Source organism: Maniola jurtina, chromosome 16, assembly GCF_905333055.1.
Source record: "Maniola jurtina chromosome 16, ilManJurt1.1, whole genome shotgun sequence".
Lineage (NCBI taxonomy): Eukaryota > Metazoa > Arthropoda > Insecta > Lepidoptera > Nymphalidae > Maniola > Maniola jurtina.
This window is the reverse complement of record NC_060044.1, coordinates 2332319-2351754: the sequence shown is the minus strand read 5'-3', so window position 1 is coordinate 2351754 and position 19436 is coordinate 2332319. Positions and strand designations below refer to the sequence as shown.

Sequence of the window (19436 nt, the reverse complement as noted above, 5' to 3'; positions counted from 1 at the left end):
CTAAACTTGAACTATATGTACCTATTTTGATTATTAATTGATTTGTGTATTAATTTTCACTGTATGAGGCTGAGCTATTAAATGATTACCTTTATAAAGCACAATTGAAATAATAAAATTATAAGTAATAAATAAATTATTGTTTTAGAACGCTGTTTGTGGTTGTGATTTGTGACGTCTTCTTTCAGTGAGTTGTTATTTATCTGTCAAAAACACGACAATCGACATCGCAGCGAAACGTAGTTTTTAGAAACAGCTGCTTAAAATCGTGTTGTAAATCAATTTTAACATAATTCCACAAAATGTTGGACCTATTCAGCATCTTCAGTAAAGGAGGTATTGTGTTGTGGTGTTTTCAGAGCACGAGTGAAATATTTTCACCCTCGGTCAACGCTTTGATTCGAAATGTTATCTTACAAGTAAGTTCATTGCCATTCTGCAGATTTTCATGTTTTAATTACATTAACAAAATGTTGACTCACATCTTCATTATTCATTGAATATTACAAACCAACTATTAAAACTTAACTTTCGTGTTTGACAAATAAGATTTCATTAAACTTTCACGTTAGCTAAAAGAGTGATTTTTTAATTTCTAGGAACGTTCTGGTAACAATAACTTTAGTCATAACGCGTTGAGCCTTCAATATAAGCTCGACAATGAATTTGAACTGGTTTTCGTCGTGGCATATCAACGTATCCTACAATTATCCTATGTTGATAAATTCTTAAATGATGTGCACTTGGAGTTTAGAGACAAGTATAAGAATGAATTGCAAGGTGGCAAGTATATCATGGACTTTGACTTCAAGACTTCCTTTGATAATATACTCAAACAGTGTGAGCTATGGGGTAAGTACCTACCTATTTTCATCAATTATTCTCATAGATTGCTCTTCTGAAACATTCATTAAAGTGAAGTACAGCAATAAACAAAGCAATAAAATAATTAGTACAAATATAACCAGGGATCAGAATAGTGGAAGTTCACAGAATTTCATGATGTTTTAATATTGACATACCATTAAGTTACCAAAGTAATATTGGTGGATCACAAATATATAAAGGTGGTGCTGTAATGAAAAGCGTAATGAAATGTGTAAAATTCCAAAAGTTTAAATACCTGTCATTTGGTTCACTGAGTGCATTGTGGTTTTTTACAGAGAGTTGTTTAAGATGTACTTAAGTATAACTGCTAATCTGAGGTTTCATGTTTCAGCAAAGTCACAAGCTAAAATTCCAAAGCAAATGCGTACCTTCGAAGACTCACAGAAGTCCAAAAAGACTGTTGCATCTATGATAGAGCGTAAAGGTGAAGAGAAGAGTAAGAAATCTGGTAAATACTTATTTTTATATTATGCTTATTTTGTTTTTAATGGCTTTTAAGTAAGCCATAAGAGTTTAAGCTGATAAAGGACACTGAACCAAGTTGACATACCTATTACCTACAAGTCTGTCATTTTGAAAAAGCCTTTTTTTGGCGTCGTGTTTGATAAAACATGTCAAGCGATAAACTAAGTGATTACAATCAAAAAGTGTTCACTGATAAAATGTTGTAAGTGATAAACTTTCTGAGATATTTGAGTTCAAAATCGTATATTAAAAAAAAACATTAAGTAATTTTATAATTTACATTTTTATTTATTTTGTAATTTTAATACACACTTATATCCTGTAGTATAAGAGCCAGCACGCACAGGGTTTACCTTATGGAGTACCTCGTATTACTGCCTTTACATCTCATCATCAACCAGTATATCTATTATGTTATTTATATATTACTATGTCTTGTTGGTGTACAATAAAGAATATTTTACTTTACTTTTTTTATAATATCCACTGCTAGACATAGGTAGAAGTAGGTCTCTTGTAGAGACTTCCAGTTGTCACAATCTTAAGCCGCCAACATCCAGCAGCAACCTTTGATTTGTTTGATGTTTTCTGTCCATCTAGTAGGGTAGTCTGCCATAGCTGGGCTTTCCTTTACCTTGGGGTTTTAACGACTATCACGTTTTCCATCCTTTCCATGTACCAGGCAGATAAAATGTATGTTATTTTCAGTAAAAATAGTAGAAACCAAGATAGTGCCTAATGGTGTGGTGGAGGAGTCGCCCGAGCCGGAGGATGACGTCATCGCCGCCAATCGCGCCAAGCTCGCGCAGAAACTCGCTAACAAGACTAAGAAAGAGACCAAGTAAGTCATTGCATAGAAGAACCCCTTCTTACGTCGCGTGATTCTCCAGACATATGTACTACTATTCTATTTGCAGTGCTAGATCTAAAACTAAGATTTATCTCACCATTAATTCTATGCCGTAAAACAATAAATATAGTAAAATTATGTTTATTTTGAAATACGCTTAATTAAATAATGTGTATCCGTATAGTCTGTGGATATTTGGGGCGAACTACTAGTAAAACTAAGTATGGATTTGCAGGAAACCCCCCAAAAGTCCCAAAACCCCTACAGTCACTGAGCGTGTGAAGAAGCCCCGTGTGTGGGAACTGGGCGGCAACTCGCGCGACCTGCCCACTCTAGAGTACACCACAGATAAGGATGCTGCGAATTATGAAGAGGTGCAGCCTGAATATAAGGAGGTAACGCCACATTTAGCTTAACAATACTGTTTCAGGAATAAAACAAGGCTGACATACAGAAATGTAAAAGCCTATAAATAAAAGATTTAAAAAAAGTCACATAGTTGGCGCAGTATTCAATGATGCAGATGCATACAAAAGGTGAAATTATGAAATTAAAAGAGGCTGGATTAGCACACTAAGGGTTCCGCATAATCATATAAGAAATCTCAACCCCAAATAATATTTTCGCTCCAACAGCTGTACATTACTGTAAGTTAATGCCAGACTGCGCCATCTGTGATGTGATTTAGTAAACACATTATTTGATTGTGAACATTTTTTGTGATGTTACCACTAGTTCACTGTTTCAATTCAGATTTTTCCATAGGACATTGTTAACTGCCTTTCCAGATTCTAGATCAATAAAAAGTAACCTACCTATAGGTTTCAATTCCCTTGACAGGTCTTGCCAGACACGACAGACAGACAGACAACAAAGACAGAAACCTATTTTTTAATTCTTAAAAGAAGAAAGGATTCTTTTTTCTTTTGAGAATTAAAAAATCGGTCAAGTGCGAGTCGGACTCGTACACGAATGGTTCCGTACCATCGTACAAGATATAAAAGTATATGTGATATGATGGTGATGATGAAGTGACTGGTTGTGACTGTTCTTACTTATGTTTAATATTGTATGACAGTTGTTGGGCACAATGAAGGGCGCCATCCGCGACTTGGAGGTGGAGTCAGATGAGAGCAGCAGCGAGGAGGAGGAAGAGGAGCAGCAACAGCCCAGCCCCAAGAAAAGCGGCGGCATATTCAACATCTTCAAAGGTAAGGGCCTCAGATCAATGTAACTGGTGATTGAATGCCATAAAACTTATTTTATGGCAAACTCGGGGTCAATGCCCCGCCTATAACGCGATATTGACCCTGTGGTACCTATCTACGCAACGTTGACCTCTAGCGTCAGTCATATTATTATTTGTATTTAAAAATACAAGTTTAAAAAATTTTTTTTCATGGTATGTTATCAGTGAGCTTCCATACTTATCGCCTGTCTTCATTTTTGTCTAAGTTTTAATTACACCCTGTGCTAGTTTGAGGAATGAAGCAACCCGTAATTAAAAAATCAACTTCCTGGCCAAAAACGAACTAAAAAGAAAAAAAACACATTTAAAATCATTGCCATATAGCCACCATATTATATGACTAGCTTATGCCCACGACACTCCGTCCGCGTGGACTACACAAATTCCAAACGCCTTTAGGAATTGAATTTTCAAAAATCCTTTCTTTGCGGGTGTCTACGTCATAATAGCTATCTGCATGCCAAATTTCAGCTCAGTCAGTCCAGTAGTTTGAGTTGAGGTTGATTGATCAGTCAGTCAGTCTTTTCTTTTTATATATACAGACTAGCTGATGCCCGCGACTTCGTCCGCGTGGAATTAGGTTTTTAGAAATCTCGTGGGAACTCTTTGATTTTCTGGGATAAAAAGTAGCCTATTTGCTAATCCAGGATATTATCTATGTCCATTCCGAATTTCAGCCAAATCCGTCCTGTGGTTTTTGCGTCAAGGAGTAACAAACATACACACACACACATACACACAAACTTTCGCCGTTATGTTATTAGTGTGAAAGTGTGAATGATGACTACGATGACTAGATTCTTGAAGAAAATATGTTTTTCAGGTCTGGTGGGGTCGAAGGCCCTGTCAGAAGAGTCCATGCGTCCAGTGCTGGACAAGTTGCGCGACCACCTCATCGGCAAGAACGTCGCGGCTGACATTGCTAACAAGTTGTGTGACTCGGTTGCTTCCAAACTCGATGGAAAGGTAATTAATTGTATTCAATGAAATGAACTGATTTACTTCAGGTTGAAGCGACGGGCCTGCCCGCGAAATTCAAATTTAGTTTTTTTAGGTTTTTCGCAATTTGTAAACTTATTCTTCTCAATTTGCACTCTAATTGCGCCAATGGCAGTATCATCCTCACAGGTTTATATAAAAATCTTTACTTGAAATGGTGCAGTTTAAAAAAATAGCTCTAGTATCGACTGTAACTCACAAATTAGCCGATACTAGAGCTAATTTCTTAAACTGGGTCCTTAAAGAATTTCTAAATTGGGACAAAGATTAAAATGGGATTTTAGGATAAAGAGAGTTTATATTTTCGCCGTTACTTTTTCGTCCAACTCTTAGAGTGAGATCTATAGAACGCTCTTTGACTTTGCTCAGACTTAAGTCATTGTTAGAACGAGACAGCGTTATATCGCTGCGATAAATCTGTCTCGTTTTAACTGAAAATTAAGTCTAAGCAAAGTCAAAGTGCACTGAGCTCTCTATACATTTCAACCTTACTTGGTCGGTTTTTAAACTTTTAACGTTGCCTACCTTGTGTTTAGGTGTTGGGCACATTCGACAGCGTAGCCAAGACAGTGAAGGCGACTCTGACGGAGGCGTTGGTTCAGATCCTGTCTCCGAAGCGTCGCGTGGACATCTTGCGCGACTGCTTGCACGCCAAGTCGCAGTCGCGGCCTTTCGTCATGGCTTTTTGTGGGGTCAGTTGTTTTGAAGTACAACTTATTAGGTGCGAGTTGAGGGTAACTTATATCTTTCTTCGAACAGAAGTAACCTTCAGACGTCATTTTCGCCGAAAATGGCAGCCATACAAAATGTTTTGAGGCCGCCATCCTTCTAAGTGTTAGTTCCGTTCATAATTAAAACTAGTTGATGCCCGCGACGTCTTTCGCGTGGATTTAGATGAAAATCCCTTGGGGGAAATCTTTGATTTTTCAGGGTTAAAGTAGCCTATATTCTTATCCGAGATGCAAGCTATCTCTGTACTAATAAATAGATGATAACGTATAGATGATGACGACAACTGAAAACGAAGTAGTATAGATGACGAGTTCACGTGATTTAAGGTTATTTAAAAATTTCATAGGAACTCTTTCAATCTCCACTATGTATGTAGTAGTAGTACATATGATATTATATAGTATTAAATATACTTATTTATTTCATTTATCTACAGGTGAACGGCGTGGGCAAATCCACCAACCTGGCAAAGATCTGCTTCTGGCTCATCGAGAACAAGCTATCAGTTCTGATTGCCGCCTGCGATACGTTCCGAGCGGGCGCTGTTGAGCAGTTGCGCACCCACGTGAGGAGACTCGACGCCATGCATCCTAAGATGGTGCATCTCTACGAGAAGGGATATGGTGAGTACTTCTTATGAGTCTAACCATCGATATTAGTAAAAGGTATAAAAATGCTTCATGAAAAATTCCAAGAAAATCTATGTTTTTAGCTCTTTAATATCTTTAAAAATTAGTAAGATAACACCATGCATCCTAAGACGATGCATCTCTATGAAAAGAAATATGGTGTGTGCTTTGTATAACAGGTCTATAAGTTAGGGACACCAAATTGTTTTAGGACAAATTACAAGAAAATCTGTGTTTGTAACTCTTTAATATCTTTTACAATGAGTGAAATATTAAAGATCAAAGCCCGTTTTTCTGCTTGAAGTTTCGAAGATTGGCTGCCGTTCTGAAAGCGAAATTCCGAGCTGAAATTCGGTCGAGAGGACGTTTATTTTAAACTAGCCGATGCCCGCGACTTCGCCCGCGTGGATTTAGGTTTTTCGAAATCCCGTGGGAACTCTCTGATTTTCCGGGATAAAAAGTGGCCTATGTGCTAATCCAGAGTATAATCTATATCCATTCTAAATTTCAGCCCAATCCGTCCAGTAGTTTTTGCGTGAAGGAGTAACAAACATACACACACACACACACACACACACACACACGCACACACACACACACACACACACACACACACACACACACACACACACACACACACACACATACAAACTTTCGCCTTTATAATATTAGTGTGATGGTTTGTTAATTGCAGGCAAAGACGCGGCTGGAATAGCGATGGAAGCCATCAAGTTCGCAGCCGACGCCAACATCGACGTGGTGCTGATCGATACGGCGGGCCGTATGCAGGACAATGAGCCACTCATGCGAGCTCTGGCCAAACTGATCAAGGTATACATATAATTATTGAAGTAAACCTTCTATAGTCTCAAAGATTAAAAGTCCTATTTTTCATTTATTTGGTAACACTTGATGAGAACTCTGTCCCTATTGAAGGTATCAAAAAAAAAATCACTCAGTGACAAAACTGTTCCACTTTCACTTTCGCTTTCCGTTGTTGGCCATCTCGTTTCTAGCTTTTATCTCAACTGGTTTTTCAACAGTCGTCGGCGGTCGGACAAGTGCCTAAAAGTAAAGGTAACATTTTTTTTCTAGGTTAATGACCCCGACCTCGTCCTCTTCGTCGGCGAGGCTCTCGTAGGCAATGAGGCGGTGGACCAGCTGGTCAAGTTCAACCAGGCGCTCGCCGACCACAGCTCATCAACCAACCCTCACGTCATCGACGGCATAGTGCTCACCAAGTTCGACACCATTGATGACAAGGTCGGCGCCGCCATATCTATGACCTACATCACTGGGCAGCCCATCGTGTTCGTTGGCACCGGACAGACCTACACCGACCTTAAGGCTCTCAATGCTAACGCTGTCGTCCACGCTTTGATGAAGTAGTTTGACCACCTTATCCAGCTATTGTTTAGTTACCAACCCTAAATTTTGACAGCTCTGTTTAGTTGTCAACCCTAAAGTTAGATAACCTTGTCAAGTTGTGAACTGTTGTCAACCCTGAATTTTGTCGACCTTGTCAAGTCATCAACCCGTATCTAAACCGTATCTATTTAATCACATTAATAAAGACGAGACAGTCGACGAACTCGTCAGATTCAACCAGGCGTTCACAAATCACACTCAGCAAGTTCGACATCTTCGACGACAAGGTCGGCGCCGCCATATCCATGACCTACATCACTGGGCAGCCCATCGTGTTCGTCGGCACCGGACAGACGTACACCGACCTTAAGGCTCTCAATGCTAACGCTGTCGTCCACGCTTTGATGAAGTAGTTTGACCACCTTATCCGCTTGTTGTTTAGTTGCCGACCCTAACTTTGACAACTTTGTGTAGTTGTTAACCATAAAATTAGATATCCTTGTCAAGTGGTCAACTCTAAATTTTGGTCAGCCCTTCAAGCCTAAAGTTAGACTTTCCTTGTCATGTTGTCAATCCTTAAAATTACATAACCTTGCCAAGTTAACAGCCTTAAATTTTGTCAACCTTATCAACCTTAAAGTTATACAACCTTGTCTAATTGTCATGCCTAAACTTTGATAACCTTGTCAAGTTATCACAACTTTCTGGTACAAATTAAAAAAGTTATCAACACAATTTTTTTTAACCTTGTCAACCTTAAAGCTAGACGATCTTGTCAATTTGTCAACTCTTAAATTTAACAACTTTGTCAACCTTAAAGACGGCCACCGTCTTGAGCTTCCTGCCTAAAGTTATTTTTTATAACTCTTACGTTTTGTCATAAAGAATTATTATTAAATATTTCTGTATTAATAAATAATTACTTTTTTTAAAATAAAATACTGCCGTCTCTATCTAACTGAATTAAAGAATACTACAAAAGATAATATGAAAATATACTCAGAGTGGTCACAGATTATATTTTATCCTATCGAGTTTTTTTTTGTATATACGCAATTATGTACTTATATTATTCCCATTTAAATCATAAAATTACCAACATTCTAACTAGATTTAAGTAGATTTTTATATGTATAAAAGCGATGAAAGTCTTTATTTTGTTATGCCCGCTCTTCACTTGCGCCGCGATAGCCTGCAACGGTGCGAATGTGGTCCGTGACCGATTGTCCCTGAAGCGCAGACAACAAAACCCATTAGATTAGATAACTCTTTTGGAGGTTCTCAATACGTTGGTATCTTTTTAAAAAAAAAGTGTAAAGGCATCTTCTAGGCAAGCGAGTTCCAACCTAGATCTTATCATTGCTTTCTTGACACGTTTTTACTAACTCGCTTTCTTATCGGTCTATTTATTTGTCAGATAGGCACAATATTGGATAGAATCAGGCGTTACTTTGCGGAAGTTCATGTTTAGCAAGAAACAGTTAAAAATTGCTATAATCCGCCAACAGATAAAATCTGTATGGTCAAACATGCATTTACAAGCTAAGCACCGCTTACCTCCCCAACCAAGCAATAAAGCCAAGTTCCCAAGCAAGCACTAACTGTTTCTTGCTAGATAGGCACAATTTTTACAATCGATTTTAAACTAATTTCCCGACGTACTAGAGGTTTGAAATTTTAAATATAGGTTGGAACTGGATGACAATGCAACATTAAAAGTAAGATTGTCGTTTAAATGCAAGTATTATCACGTAATAAAAAAGGTCGCCACTCATGAAAGCATATTGTTTCGTTAGTTCGTCGTGGGCTGACGCGATGTGAGTGAAGAGCGGGCTTTATTTTGTTTTGGTGAACGGTATGGGAATTAAGTTTTAATACCTATATTAATTATTTGGTAGTTTTACCTACTAGTTTTACTCAAATCTTAGCATATATTTCAACTATATCACGACTAACTCTAAATATCCAATTTTTCTGAAACTTAAAAGTTATGTCTTAGACTAGTTAAGGCGAATGATCACAATATATTTATTTCAAAAGACCTACACTAAAAGGTTGCAATTGCTATAAAATTTCGCCTTAAAATAATTTATATTCTGCAAAAAAGGTGCTGTTCAAATGAAAAAGGACCCAAAACATAGCGAAAATATACAATATAGCGAATGCATAGAATTAATTTTACAGTGCCTTGCCCCACGATATCGAAATCATAACGAATAGGTTATATTTTAGCAAATTTGTAATTATTTCACTCTGCCTTATTAAGGACTGTACGGTGCCTACATTTTGAGAACACAGTCGCCATATTTTTTGTTCTACAGGTATGTCAACTGTCAAAAGTATGATTTAGTCCTTAAGGGAATGCAGTACGTTCGGTTGAAAATACCGGCGCACGCGGGTAATCTGTTTGCTATTTCACCTAACATTGTGTGAGAAAGAGATCCCCGGCATAAAGATGCGCCGGCTGGCCCTTACCTCCACCATCCGCGTGGAGTCGAATGTTTTGGGTGAGAGGCACGATAATTGTCACCGAAATCAAGTGCGCGAAAAGGATTAAACAGTCGTTTGATAAAAGTATTTTTGAGAAAAAACTACTAAATTTATGTCTGCTATTAAAAGTTATTTCAAACAATAAATATATCAACTAGGTATGTCTAATTTTAATTGGTTTTGGAATTTTCATACTTCTGATCTTATCTATTTACGCACAAAGTTGTCATAAAGTTAGTGAGAAAATAGCAATCTCTCGAGGCTCATAACTTCAACATCAGTATTTTTTTCAATGTTTTATAGATCAACAAACTAGATAATGACGAGACAAATCGATATAATACTTAGTTTTGAGCGTAGGTACAATAACAAATAATGTAGTGATCACCTTCCTACGTTTGTATGAAGAAAGTACCGGCTTGTATCACCTTAATCTAAGTGTATACAGTATTTTTGACATGACAGTTGACACATAGAGCAAATATGGCGGATCAAATATGGCGAGAGCGTTCTCAAAATGTATAATGCACTATACACACTAACGAACCGCATCGTAGAAATATCCCCAGAATTGGTTTTAGAACCCAATTTATTTATTTTTACAATATTTGGTACCTTATATATTATTTATAAGAAAACTTATGCCCTAAATGAGTTATTTATTATGAACGAACTAAATAGATTGACCTTAAATGGTGTACAAAAATAATTATTTTTATTATGATTATGTTTCCATACAAATCGTTGCGGTTCTTTTAGTATTCGCCTTAATAAGGTTACCCATTGTATTTTTTTTTTCGTTTTACTAATTTTTGAGGCAAAAAGAAATAATTTCAATATAAATGTATATTCAGATTTAAATCGTGTTTTTGAATTATTATATTATGAGATAAGAAAGTAAAATGATTCCAAAATGCGATTAAAGTCTAAATAAATGACATTTTACTTGTTTCTTAACTATTATGCAAAAATAATATTGAAAATGTTATTAGGACAATTTTTGTCACTTTATCCAATTTAATAATAGCCATGGCCTTGTACCTGGTAAAATTAAATAAATATTATATTGAATACGATTATTTAATTGTGATTTTTATTTCAATACACCATCACCTCCATCATAATATGTAAAAATTAATGTTTATGTGTTCGTTCGGTCGTTCATCCAATTAGTTAAAACTGTGAAATGAGCCTCAATAGCTCGACCGGTAAAGGAGTGGACTGAAAACCGAAAGGTCGACGGTTCAAACCCCGCCCGTTGCACTATTGTCGTACCTACTCCTAGCACAAGCCTGACGCTTAGTTGGAGAGGAAAGGAGGATATTAGTCATTTAACATGGCTAATCACACTAATATTATAAAGGTGAAAGTTTGTATGTTTGTTACTCCTTCACGCAAAAACAGTAGTTTTTCAGCCAAATCCGTCCAGTAGGACGGATTTGGCTGAAGTTCGGAATGGAGATAGATAATATCCTGGATTAGCACATAGGCTACTTTTTATCCCAGAAAACCAACGAGTTCCCACGGGATTTCGAAAAACCTAAATCTACGCGGACGAAGTCGCGGGCGTCTGCTATTATTCTTAAAAAAAAAAATTGTTGGCACTTGCGGGAACGTTTCTGACAAGGTACCATCAATGAACAATAGGTGGTGCGTGAGTCATATTGCAATGCACGCCAGGCATAGTAAGCTAGTGTTATACAAGTGTAAATTAAAAATTTATAACACCCCCGACGATCCAAAGTATTTGAGTTTTCCAAAACATCATTTTCAAATAAATAATTATGTATTTAGGCAACGTCCATCTTGACAGCTTGACATTTCTCTATTGACATAATATTATGAACCTAACTGTTATCTAACCTTCTTTTCTACAAGAAAACTAGAAAAGAGCTGATAACTCTTAAACGGTTGAACCAATTTTTTTAGATTATAGCTAAGAACACTCTCGATCAAGCCACCTTTCAAACAAAAAAAACTAAATTAAAATCGGTTCATTCGTTTAGGCGCTACAATGCCACAGACAGATACACAGATACACAGACACACAGATACACACGTCAAACTTATAACACCCCTCTTTTTGGGTCGGGGGTTAAAAATAATGTATAACTATTATACTCTACCTACGGAAGTTACGGAGTTAATATAGCGCTCTCTCTGTTCTGTAATCCCTTACAAATGATAGAGACAAAAATCTCAGTGGGCGTAACCATTTTCAGTCATCAACATGTTCATTCAAAAACATTCGAAATTTTGTTAGAAAACAGTTTCTTTTGTGGTTGGTTGGTGACTCAAAAAGGTTAGCGTTCACTGAGATTTTTGTCTCTATTATTTGTATGGGATTACGGAACAGAGAAAGCGTTACACTAATTACTTCTTTCAGAGGAAGATAGCAACAGTAGTTGTAATGGTCATCTCAGCCCATCGTTGCTCGGCCCACTCCTAGCTCGGGTCTCCCATAGAGTAGGATGTATATAGGGGGGTCTCCTCTGAAAAGGTTTAGGCCATAATCCACCACGCTGGTAAAGTGCGGCGGACTTCACACGTGTAACAGGTTCGATTTCAATAAAGGTACTTAAAGTTCTGTATTCAATTCAATTATGTGTTTTAGTGTCATTTAGGACATTTCACGAAGAAGGAAGTAGATTCTAATAACACATTCATACCTATTGTATTTTTTCTTTTAAGGAATAGTTAGGCTCCCCGTGCGAAGCCGGAGCGGTTCAACTAGTTAAAATTGTTACTATCGTTATGCGGATAGCACAATGTCATTATTACGGGCGCCTAATAAAATACAATTAAGAGGGGTCTCTCCGTCACTTGCTACATACAAACGTAGTCCCAATTTCATTTGAATATTAAGCAACCAAAGTCCACGAAATTTTGCAGACATATTCTAGAAACTATTATCTATGCCTGTGGTTTTCCAGATTTCTGTTAAAATATTCGGTTTCAAAGTTACGCGGTCTTAAAAATTCACATACAAATCTTTGAGCCCCTGTAATTTTAAAACTACATATTTTTAGAAAAATCTAAAACACCACAGGCACAGATATTAGTTTCTAGAATACGTCTGCAATATTTCATGGACTTTGGTTGCTTAATATTCGAATGAAATTGGAACTACGATTGTATGGAGTAAGTGACGGAGAGAGCCCCGTTAACCTTTTTGATTAGCGCTTCCTAATTTATCAGGTAGGTGAAATAGTTTGAGCGGTTATTTTGGGACATTTCGCGGTAACAACTGCCAGGGAAGGGAAGGTAGTGAGGCGATATGGATAAAGCATACAAGTACGCGAAATCCGCGATCGCTCACTTCAAGTTGGACACATGTTGCTGCTTCGCGCCTATACGGATAGGATTGCTTATTGTTGGATATTTTAACCTTTTTATAGCGGTAAGTATTTACCACGTACCAACCTTTTTACAAGTACAGTAACTTTTTCCAGGCTAGAGCCGCTTAGTGCCGGCACACATATGGCGGAGCGCAGCGCAAGCATTTTTCACAGTCAAAATGTTATCGACATTGTCCTCATTGAAATAATATCTAAATAAAATCAATTGTGCATCCGTGCGGATACTCGCGCAGTCCCGCGCGTGCTCGCGCATTCTCTGGTAGAAATTCTCGTAATGTGTCACGCGATTAGAAAACTGCGCGGGCATGCTCTGCGCTGCGCTCCGCCATATGTGCGCCGGTCCTTACTCTATTCAAGTACTTACCTAAATATAGTCTAGATAGAGATAGAAGTCACTTTCCAAACTGATCTATCCGGGAATCGAATCCTGGATTTCCACTTAGGTATAAGGCTCACAGCGATGCGTTAAATGTTTTAGTAGTTCGCCTAGTTGCTCTGTAACTTTCGGACGCGTAAGAGAACCAAATTGATTAGCAACTCGGAGTCTAAGGGCCGGCGCACATATGGCGGAGCACAATCGCGGAATCGCGTGAATTTCTACCAGATAATGCGCGAGCACGCGCGGGACTGCGCACGGATGCGCGAGTACCGCACGGATGCATAATTGATTTTAGATATTATTTCAATGAGGATAATGTCGATAATATTTTGACTGTGAAAAATGCTCTGTGCAGCGCTCCGCCATATGTGCGCCGGCCATATTACCGTGTCTGTCTGTCAAGAAACCTATAGGGTACTTCCCTTGTCCTAGAATCATGAAATTTGGCAGATAGGTAGGTCTTATAACACAAATACAGGAATAAATCATGAAAACCGCGAATTTGTGGTTAGGTACCTACATCATAAAAAAAAATGTTTCGATTTTCAAAGATAACTAACTAGGTATACCAAGTGGGGTATCATATGAAAGGGCTTTACCGGTACATCTTAAAACAGATTTTTATTTATTTTTATGAATAATAGTTTTTGATTTATCGTGCAAAATATCGGAAAAAATACCCGAGTACGGAACCCTCAGCGCAAAGTCTGACTCGCACTTGGCCGCTTTTTTCACACAGAGACATCTGCTATTATTTCTGTTCCTTTAGGTACTGTCCCTGATCGGCACCGCGGATGGCGGCATCACGCCTCCGCTCATGGAGGTGCAGGACTCGCTGCTGGAAGAGGAGCAGGTGTCCGCGCCGCTGGGCGTGGTCGCCTACGCCTGCGAGCTCGCCTTTAGCGCCGTTCTGTTATGTGCTATGTACAGAGTAAGTAAGGTCCTTAAACGACCTGATAGTTAAAAGGTTAACATGCTAAACACGGACAGGATGTTCTCACTGCAAAATAAGAATGAAAACGTTAAACAAGACAAAACCAAAACAGAACATCCAAGTAGCATGTTACTCGCGCAGTGGCGTTCACAAGGTTTAAAACCAGGGTAAGCATTAACGTATGAACTTATTTTCTGGCAGGTGACAGTAGAAAATAAGTGTTGATTTATTACAACCAGGGTAGGCAGTACTTTTATACCTCTATGAGCTGCACGCCACTGTACTCGCGTGACCCTGCGTTGCGGGTTCGAATCCCGGCAGCGTACCTACCTAAACACCTACTTACCTATCTTTTACTTGGTTCCATTCAACATGTATGTTTTACTTGATTTAAGTCGGAAAGTCTCATCTGAGCGGTTTGCCAAATCAGACCACTGGCTTCCATCAAGGAGGATGGTCCCAAGAGATCAAGTTGGGAGTTAGCTCCAATCCTCTAGGTTATTTTATTAAGTTCACACTTCATAAGTGTAAAATAATATAAGTATTTTTTAAAATTCAAAATAGCGAGCAAACGCCGCCGCCCATGAACATTTGGAGCACCATTGCGTTACCGGCCTTTCAGGAATTCGTTGGTCCGCCCCTTGAATAACCCCATGTTGTAATCTAGTGGGAACGCCGCCGAAGCAAGTTGGTTCCACGGTTTGCATGTGCGTGGAAAAAAGATCTGGTACAACGGGCGGTCGAAGTACACCAGGCATCCAGGTGGTGAGGGTCATATTATGGCGTCAGCAAAAAGAATTCTGACCTTGCAGTTTGCACATGCGTAATAGGGTCAAGGTCTCAGGTAGTTAGCGTTTTTAGGGTTCCGTACCTCAAAAGGAAAAACGGAACCCTCATAGGATCACTATGTTGTCTGTCTGTCAAGAAACCTATAGGGTACTTCCCGTTGTCCTAGAATATAAAATTTGGCAGGTAGGTAGGTCTAATAGCACAAGTAAAGAAATAAATCCGAAAACCGAGAATTTGGGGTTACATCATTAAAAAAAAATTAAAATGTATTCAATTTTCCAAAGTAAGATAACTATACCAAGTGGGGTATCATATATGAAAGGGCTTTACCGGTAGGTACATCTTAAAACAGATATTTTATATTTTTGATTTATCGTGCAAAATGTTGGAAAAAATACGTACGGAACCCTCAGTGCGCGAGTCTGACTCGCACTTGGCTGGTTTTTTTACCTGATTGGTGATGTTAACCATACTAAATGTTTGTTTCAAAGAACGATATCGTACTGCTCCGCGTGTACATATACTTCTTGATGGCGACCGTGGTGACGTCGGTGCTGATGTATTCCATGGTCATCGCGAAGGTGTCCCTGCTCACCAAGATAATCATTATAAGCAATATAGGTAATATTATTTTTCCTAGCATCAAGTTCTAAGCCTCAATAGCTCAACAGTTAAAGGAGCGGATGGAACTCCGAAAGGTCGGCGGTTCAAACCCCACTCGTTGCAATATTGTCGTACCAACTCCTAGTACAAACTTTACACTTAGTTGAAGGGGGAATATTAGTTAAATATGTTTTTCCTAGCATCATTTTAAGTTTTTCTGTCTTTAATATCACCATCCAGTCACAGAAATACATTGAATCGATTTTAACGGTGAAGAAAAATATTGTGAGGAAACCTGCATGCCCAAGTTCACCATAATGTTCTCAAAAGTGTGTGCAGTCTGCCAATTCGTAGGTCAGCGTGGTGAACTATGGCTTAAAACCTCGTTCTAGGAAGTGTACCGTATGTACCATTATTTTTAATTCAGATACAAGTTAACCCTTGACTGCAATCTCACCGGGTGGGTGAGTGATGATGCAGATTGAAGCGGGCTAACCTGGAAGGGGTGTGGCAGTTTATATTAAACCCATACCCCTATGGTCTCTATTAATAGGGATATGGCGTTCTGGTACGTTGCCGTACCGGAAAGTTTAATCGCTTGGCGGCATGGCTTTGCCGGTAGAGTGGTAACTAGCCACAGCTGAAACCTTCCACCAGACCAAACAAGAGAAAATTATAAAATTCCAAATTTCCGTGCCGGGAATGGAATCCGGGACCTCCCACTAATAAGACCAGTGCTCACCACTGCACCAGGGAGGTATTCAAAAAACCTATTTGTATTTTTCAGTGTTCAACTGTTACGTCATCATTCTAGTAAGAAGTGCAATAGTAGAGATCAAAGAGCGCCAGAGTTTAGACAAGAACGGCCATGTGGTACTTTACTCTGTGGCCACGGTCTCTCATGAAGACGACAAAAAGGTTAAGGTTATAGAAATCCTGCCGATCGCAAACACGAGCGAACATGAAAAAGGCGTAAAAATTGGAGTTATAGATGAAGCACCGAAAAAAGATGATAAAATTGTTGAACAATCAGAGAAGAATGATAAAACTGGCGCAGAATCAAAACGGGATGATAAAGTTGGCGAAGAATCAAAAACAAGTGAGAAGGTTGACGAGACACAGGCGAAATTGGAAACTGTGAATGAATGCCCCAAGGAAGAGCAATCGGTACATTAAGCTATTGTTTTTTACGTAATAGATACAATATTAATTTAAAGAAAATGTAAATTTAATTAAAAATATAAATAATTACTTGAACTTTTAATGTATTCAGACCCAGTCGTTTGACGTTCTGGAATGAGGAATTTTACAGGGTCAGTTGACAGTACTTTTAAGATCGGCGGGGCTGTTCATGCCATTCCAAGACAGAAACAAAGTCTTTGTTTAATGCAGTTTTTTCAACCTTCTTGGAAACGCGACCCTTTATAAAGTGAAAAATTCTGGCGATCCCCCTTAATAAGAGTATGTCATTCATTCAAAGACGCACTCATCCGATCCGAATCCGAGTTTTTTTTAAATATCGGAATACGGATATAAAAACCTCGGACCTAATTCGGATATTACTTAGGTACGCACTAATCTGATCTCTGATCTAAATCAAAGATATTCAGTAGACTTCTTTGACATATCTACGTCATAATATTATGTCCGATTTGAATCCGAGGCACATCCGAGATATCCTCACGGATGACGGAAGTCGGATCCTAGTGCGTAAGCTACCGTGCAATTAGTTCTATGACTACTTCGGAACGTATTTTACGGATTCGGATCGGATGGGTGCGTAACCGTCCTAAGGAAGTTTTATTACAAAAACCGCGTAAAATAATACAAACAAATATTATGTAGAAAAAATATTTAATTGACATCCAACATCTTTTTACTATAACATCCATACAACCAACATTCAATACGAGTAATAACATTTAAATTGTTTAAATATAACTTTTACTTAAACATAATACACACTAACAACTGGGGCGCTGATTCTGATCACAACTTAGACTATTTGCATCTTTTTCTTACTAATCTAATATGAAAAGGACAGATACAGTTTGACAGTTATATTTGAAACTATCAAACCTCGTGAATTTAGGTGCCCGTGAGCCTATTTTTTAAATTTGTGGAGTAGCACTAAAATTTAGACTTAAATTTAAAAATCATCTGCCGTCCTTATTTAGCAATATCAAAAAGAAAAAGATGCTCTAAATTTAGTTTAATCATTTCATCAGAATCGAGGTCAGTGTCACAGAATTATTCGAACTTTTTTAACACTAATTAGTTTTTATTAACTCGTCTTTTTGTTGGTGTTTGTTTTTACAGTTTTAACGAAATAACCACTCTAAAGAATTAAAAAAAAAAAAAAATAGATAATACTCAATGATTTGTTGGGGTTGCCTTTCTAATGACCAAATTAACTGACAAATTTTGACATTTTAACATAACCAAAAACTCTACAAACTTCGTTAAATAATATATTTGGCAATTGAAAAATCGGCCGTATAGTGCATACATTTTGAGAACGAACGATTTAATACGTATAACGTACAGTTCATGAAATATAGCTTGATGACGCCATTGAAGTACATAATTTTGTAATGGTATGGGTAGGCCAAACGAGCGTAATTTTGTGAGTTGTCAGTCGCGTAATTTCGGTCGCGTAATTTCTGCTGCATTCGGTTTCATACAAAAGTCCAGTTCGTGCCACACGGCGACGCAAAATGAGTTGAACTTTTGTATGAAACTGAATGAAGCAGAAATTAGGCAACCGAAATTACGCGACTTATAACTCAAAAAATTACGTCCGTTTGGCCTCACCCTAAAGGTGTATGAAGAAAGTACGCGAAAAAATATACCTATGCACGTTATTAGTTTATGCACATTAATAGTGACGTTCCTTTTGTTATCGTAACCAAAATATCGATGATTTGGGTTGCGCACGACTACATAATTTAATACATGAAACCTTTATCCCTTTTGTTTGAATGCATTATAATAGGTAGTCAAGTTATTATCCTAGTATAGTATCTATCAATGAAAACATGTTACAATAAAATCAATATTTGTAGCTTGATATCGATATTAGTATGATGGATTTTCAACATTATCGCAGCCCTATTTATGTCACAGGACTCAAGCTATATTTTATGAACTATGAGTGAACCATATCTTTGACATGGTCATTGGTCACATTTAGAAAAATGGCTAGTGTTTTCTCAAAATGTATGCATTATACTCGAATCAAAACAAATAACAGTGCAACATCTTAAATCAAAGATAAATCACATTTAATAGGAATTGTAATTGTAGGCTCCAATGCAAAAAAAAAAATGATTCATCCATTTAATGCTTCATTTAAAAGACAACTATACTTTGTTTCAATACTGAGTTCTAAAAAGGGTTGTATCAACTTTTTGTATTGGATAGGTCTTTCATAAGGGAATCTTTAGTTTTAGCCACTAGGCCTATAGAGCCACAATATCCTAGTGGTTAAGTAAGACGTCGGCGTTTTAAGGTCGGGGGTTCGATTCCGCAGCTCTAACTTTTCAGAGCAATTAAAGCAGCACTTGCTTTAACGGTGAAGAAAAACATTGTGAGGAAATCTACATTCCCAGAGTTCTCCATTCTGTACAATTTTACATAACAACATTATGTACAGGTGTGTGAAGTTGTTAATCCGGACTTGTCCAGCATGGTGGACTATAG

At 37.9% G+C, this 19436-nt stretch overlaps 2 protein-coding genes across 3 annotated transcripts; both read left to right on the top strand.

Moving 5' to 3' along the window:
* The first annotated feature begins 193 nt into the window (after positions 1-193).
* LOC123873332 (signal recognition particle receptor subunit alpha homolog) lies at positions 194-14554 on the top strand. Of its 2 annotated transcripts, XR_006797663.1 has the most exons (13): positions 194-419; positions 600-852; positions 1220-1336; positions 2062-2194; positions 2439-2598; positions 3282-3414; positions 4276-4418; positions 4988-5143; positions 5620-5806; positions 6507-6643; positions 6908-8388; positions 12138-12143; positions 14544-14554. XR_006797663.1 is itself a non-coding variant. In XM_045918143.1 (11 exons), exons 1-11 carry the CDS (start codon positions 303-305, stop codon positions 7199-7201), a joined length of 1830 nt encoding a protein of 609 aa, XP_045774099.1. In that variant the 5' UTR covers positions 194-302; the 3' UTR covers positions 7202-10754. The 2 variants fall into 2 exon arrangements, 1 of the variants encoding a protein (XP_045774099.1); XM_045918143.1 differs by lacking the exons at positions 12138-12143; positions 14544-14554 and having other exon boundaries at positions 6908-10754.
* LOC123873336 lies at positions 12879-16910 on the top strand. The gene is made up of 4 exons (XM_045918147.1): positions 12879-13070; positions 14178-14339; positions 15623-15752; positions 16522-16910. The coding sequence occupies exons 1-4, from the start codon at positions 12948-12950 to the stop codon at positions 16908-16910; spliced, it is 804 nt and encodes a 267-aa protein (XP_045774103.1). The 5' UTR covers positions 12879-12947.
* Positions 16911-19436: the final 2526 nt, after the last annotated feature.

Bases quoted from the DNA above. Each gene is read 5' to 3' on its own strand.
- LOC123873336 (XM_045918147.1), top strand. From the start codon at position 12,948: ATGGATAAAGCATACAAGTACGCGAAATCCGCGATCGCTCACTTCAAG. The intron at 14,340-15,622 runs GTAAGTAAGGTC...TTTGTTTCAAAG, and splicing joins TGTTATGTGCTATGTACAGA to AACGATATCGTACTGCTCCG. The intron at 15,753-16,521 runs GTAATATTATTT...TGTATTTTTCAG, and splicing joins AATCATTATAAGCAATATAG to TGTTCAACTGTTACGTCATC.
- LOC123873332 (XM_045918143.1), top strand. From the start codon at position 303: ATGTTGGACCTATTCAGCATCTTCAGTAAAGGAGGTATTGTGTTGTGG. The intron at 1,337-2,061 runs GTAAATACTTAT...TGTTATTTTCAG, and splicing joins AGAGAAGAGTAAGAAATCTG to TAAAAATAGTAGAAACCAAG. The intron at 4,419-4,987 runs GTAATTAATTGT...CCTTGTGTTTAG, and splicing joins CTTCCAAACTCGATGGAAAG to GTGTTGGGCACATTCGACAG.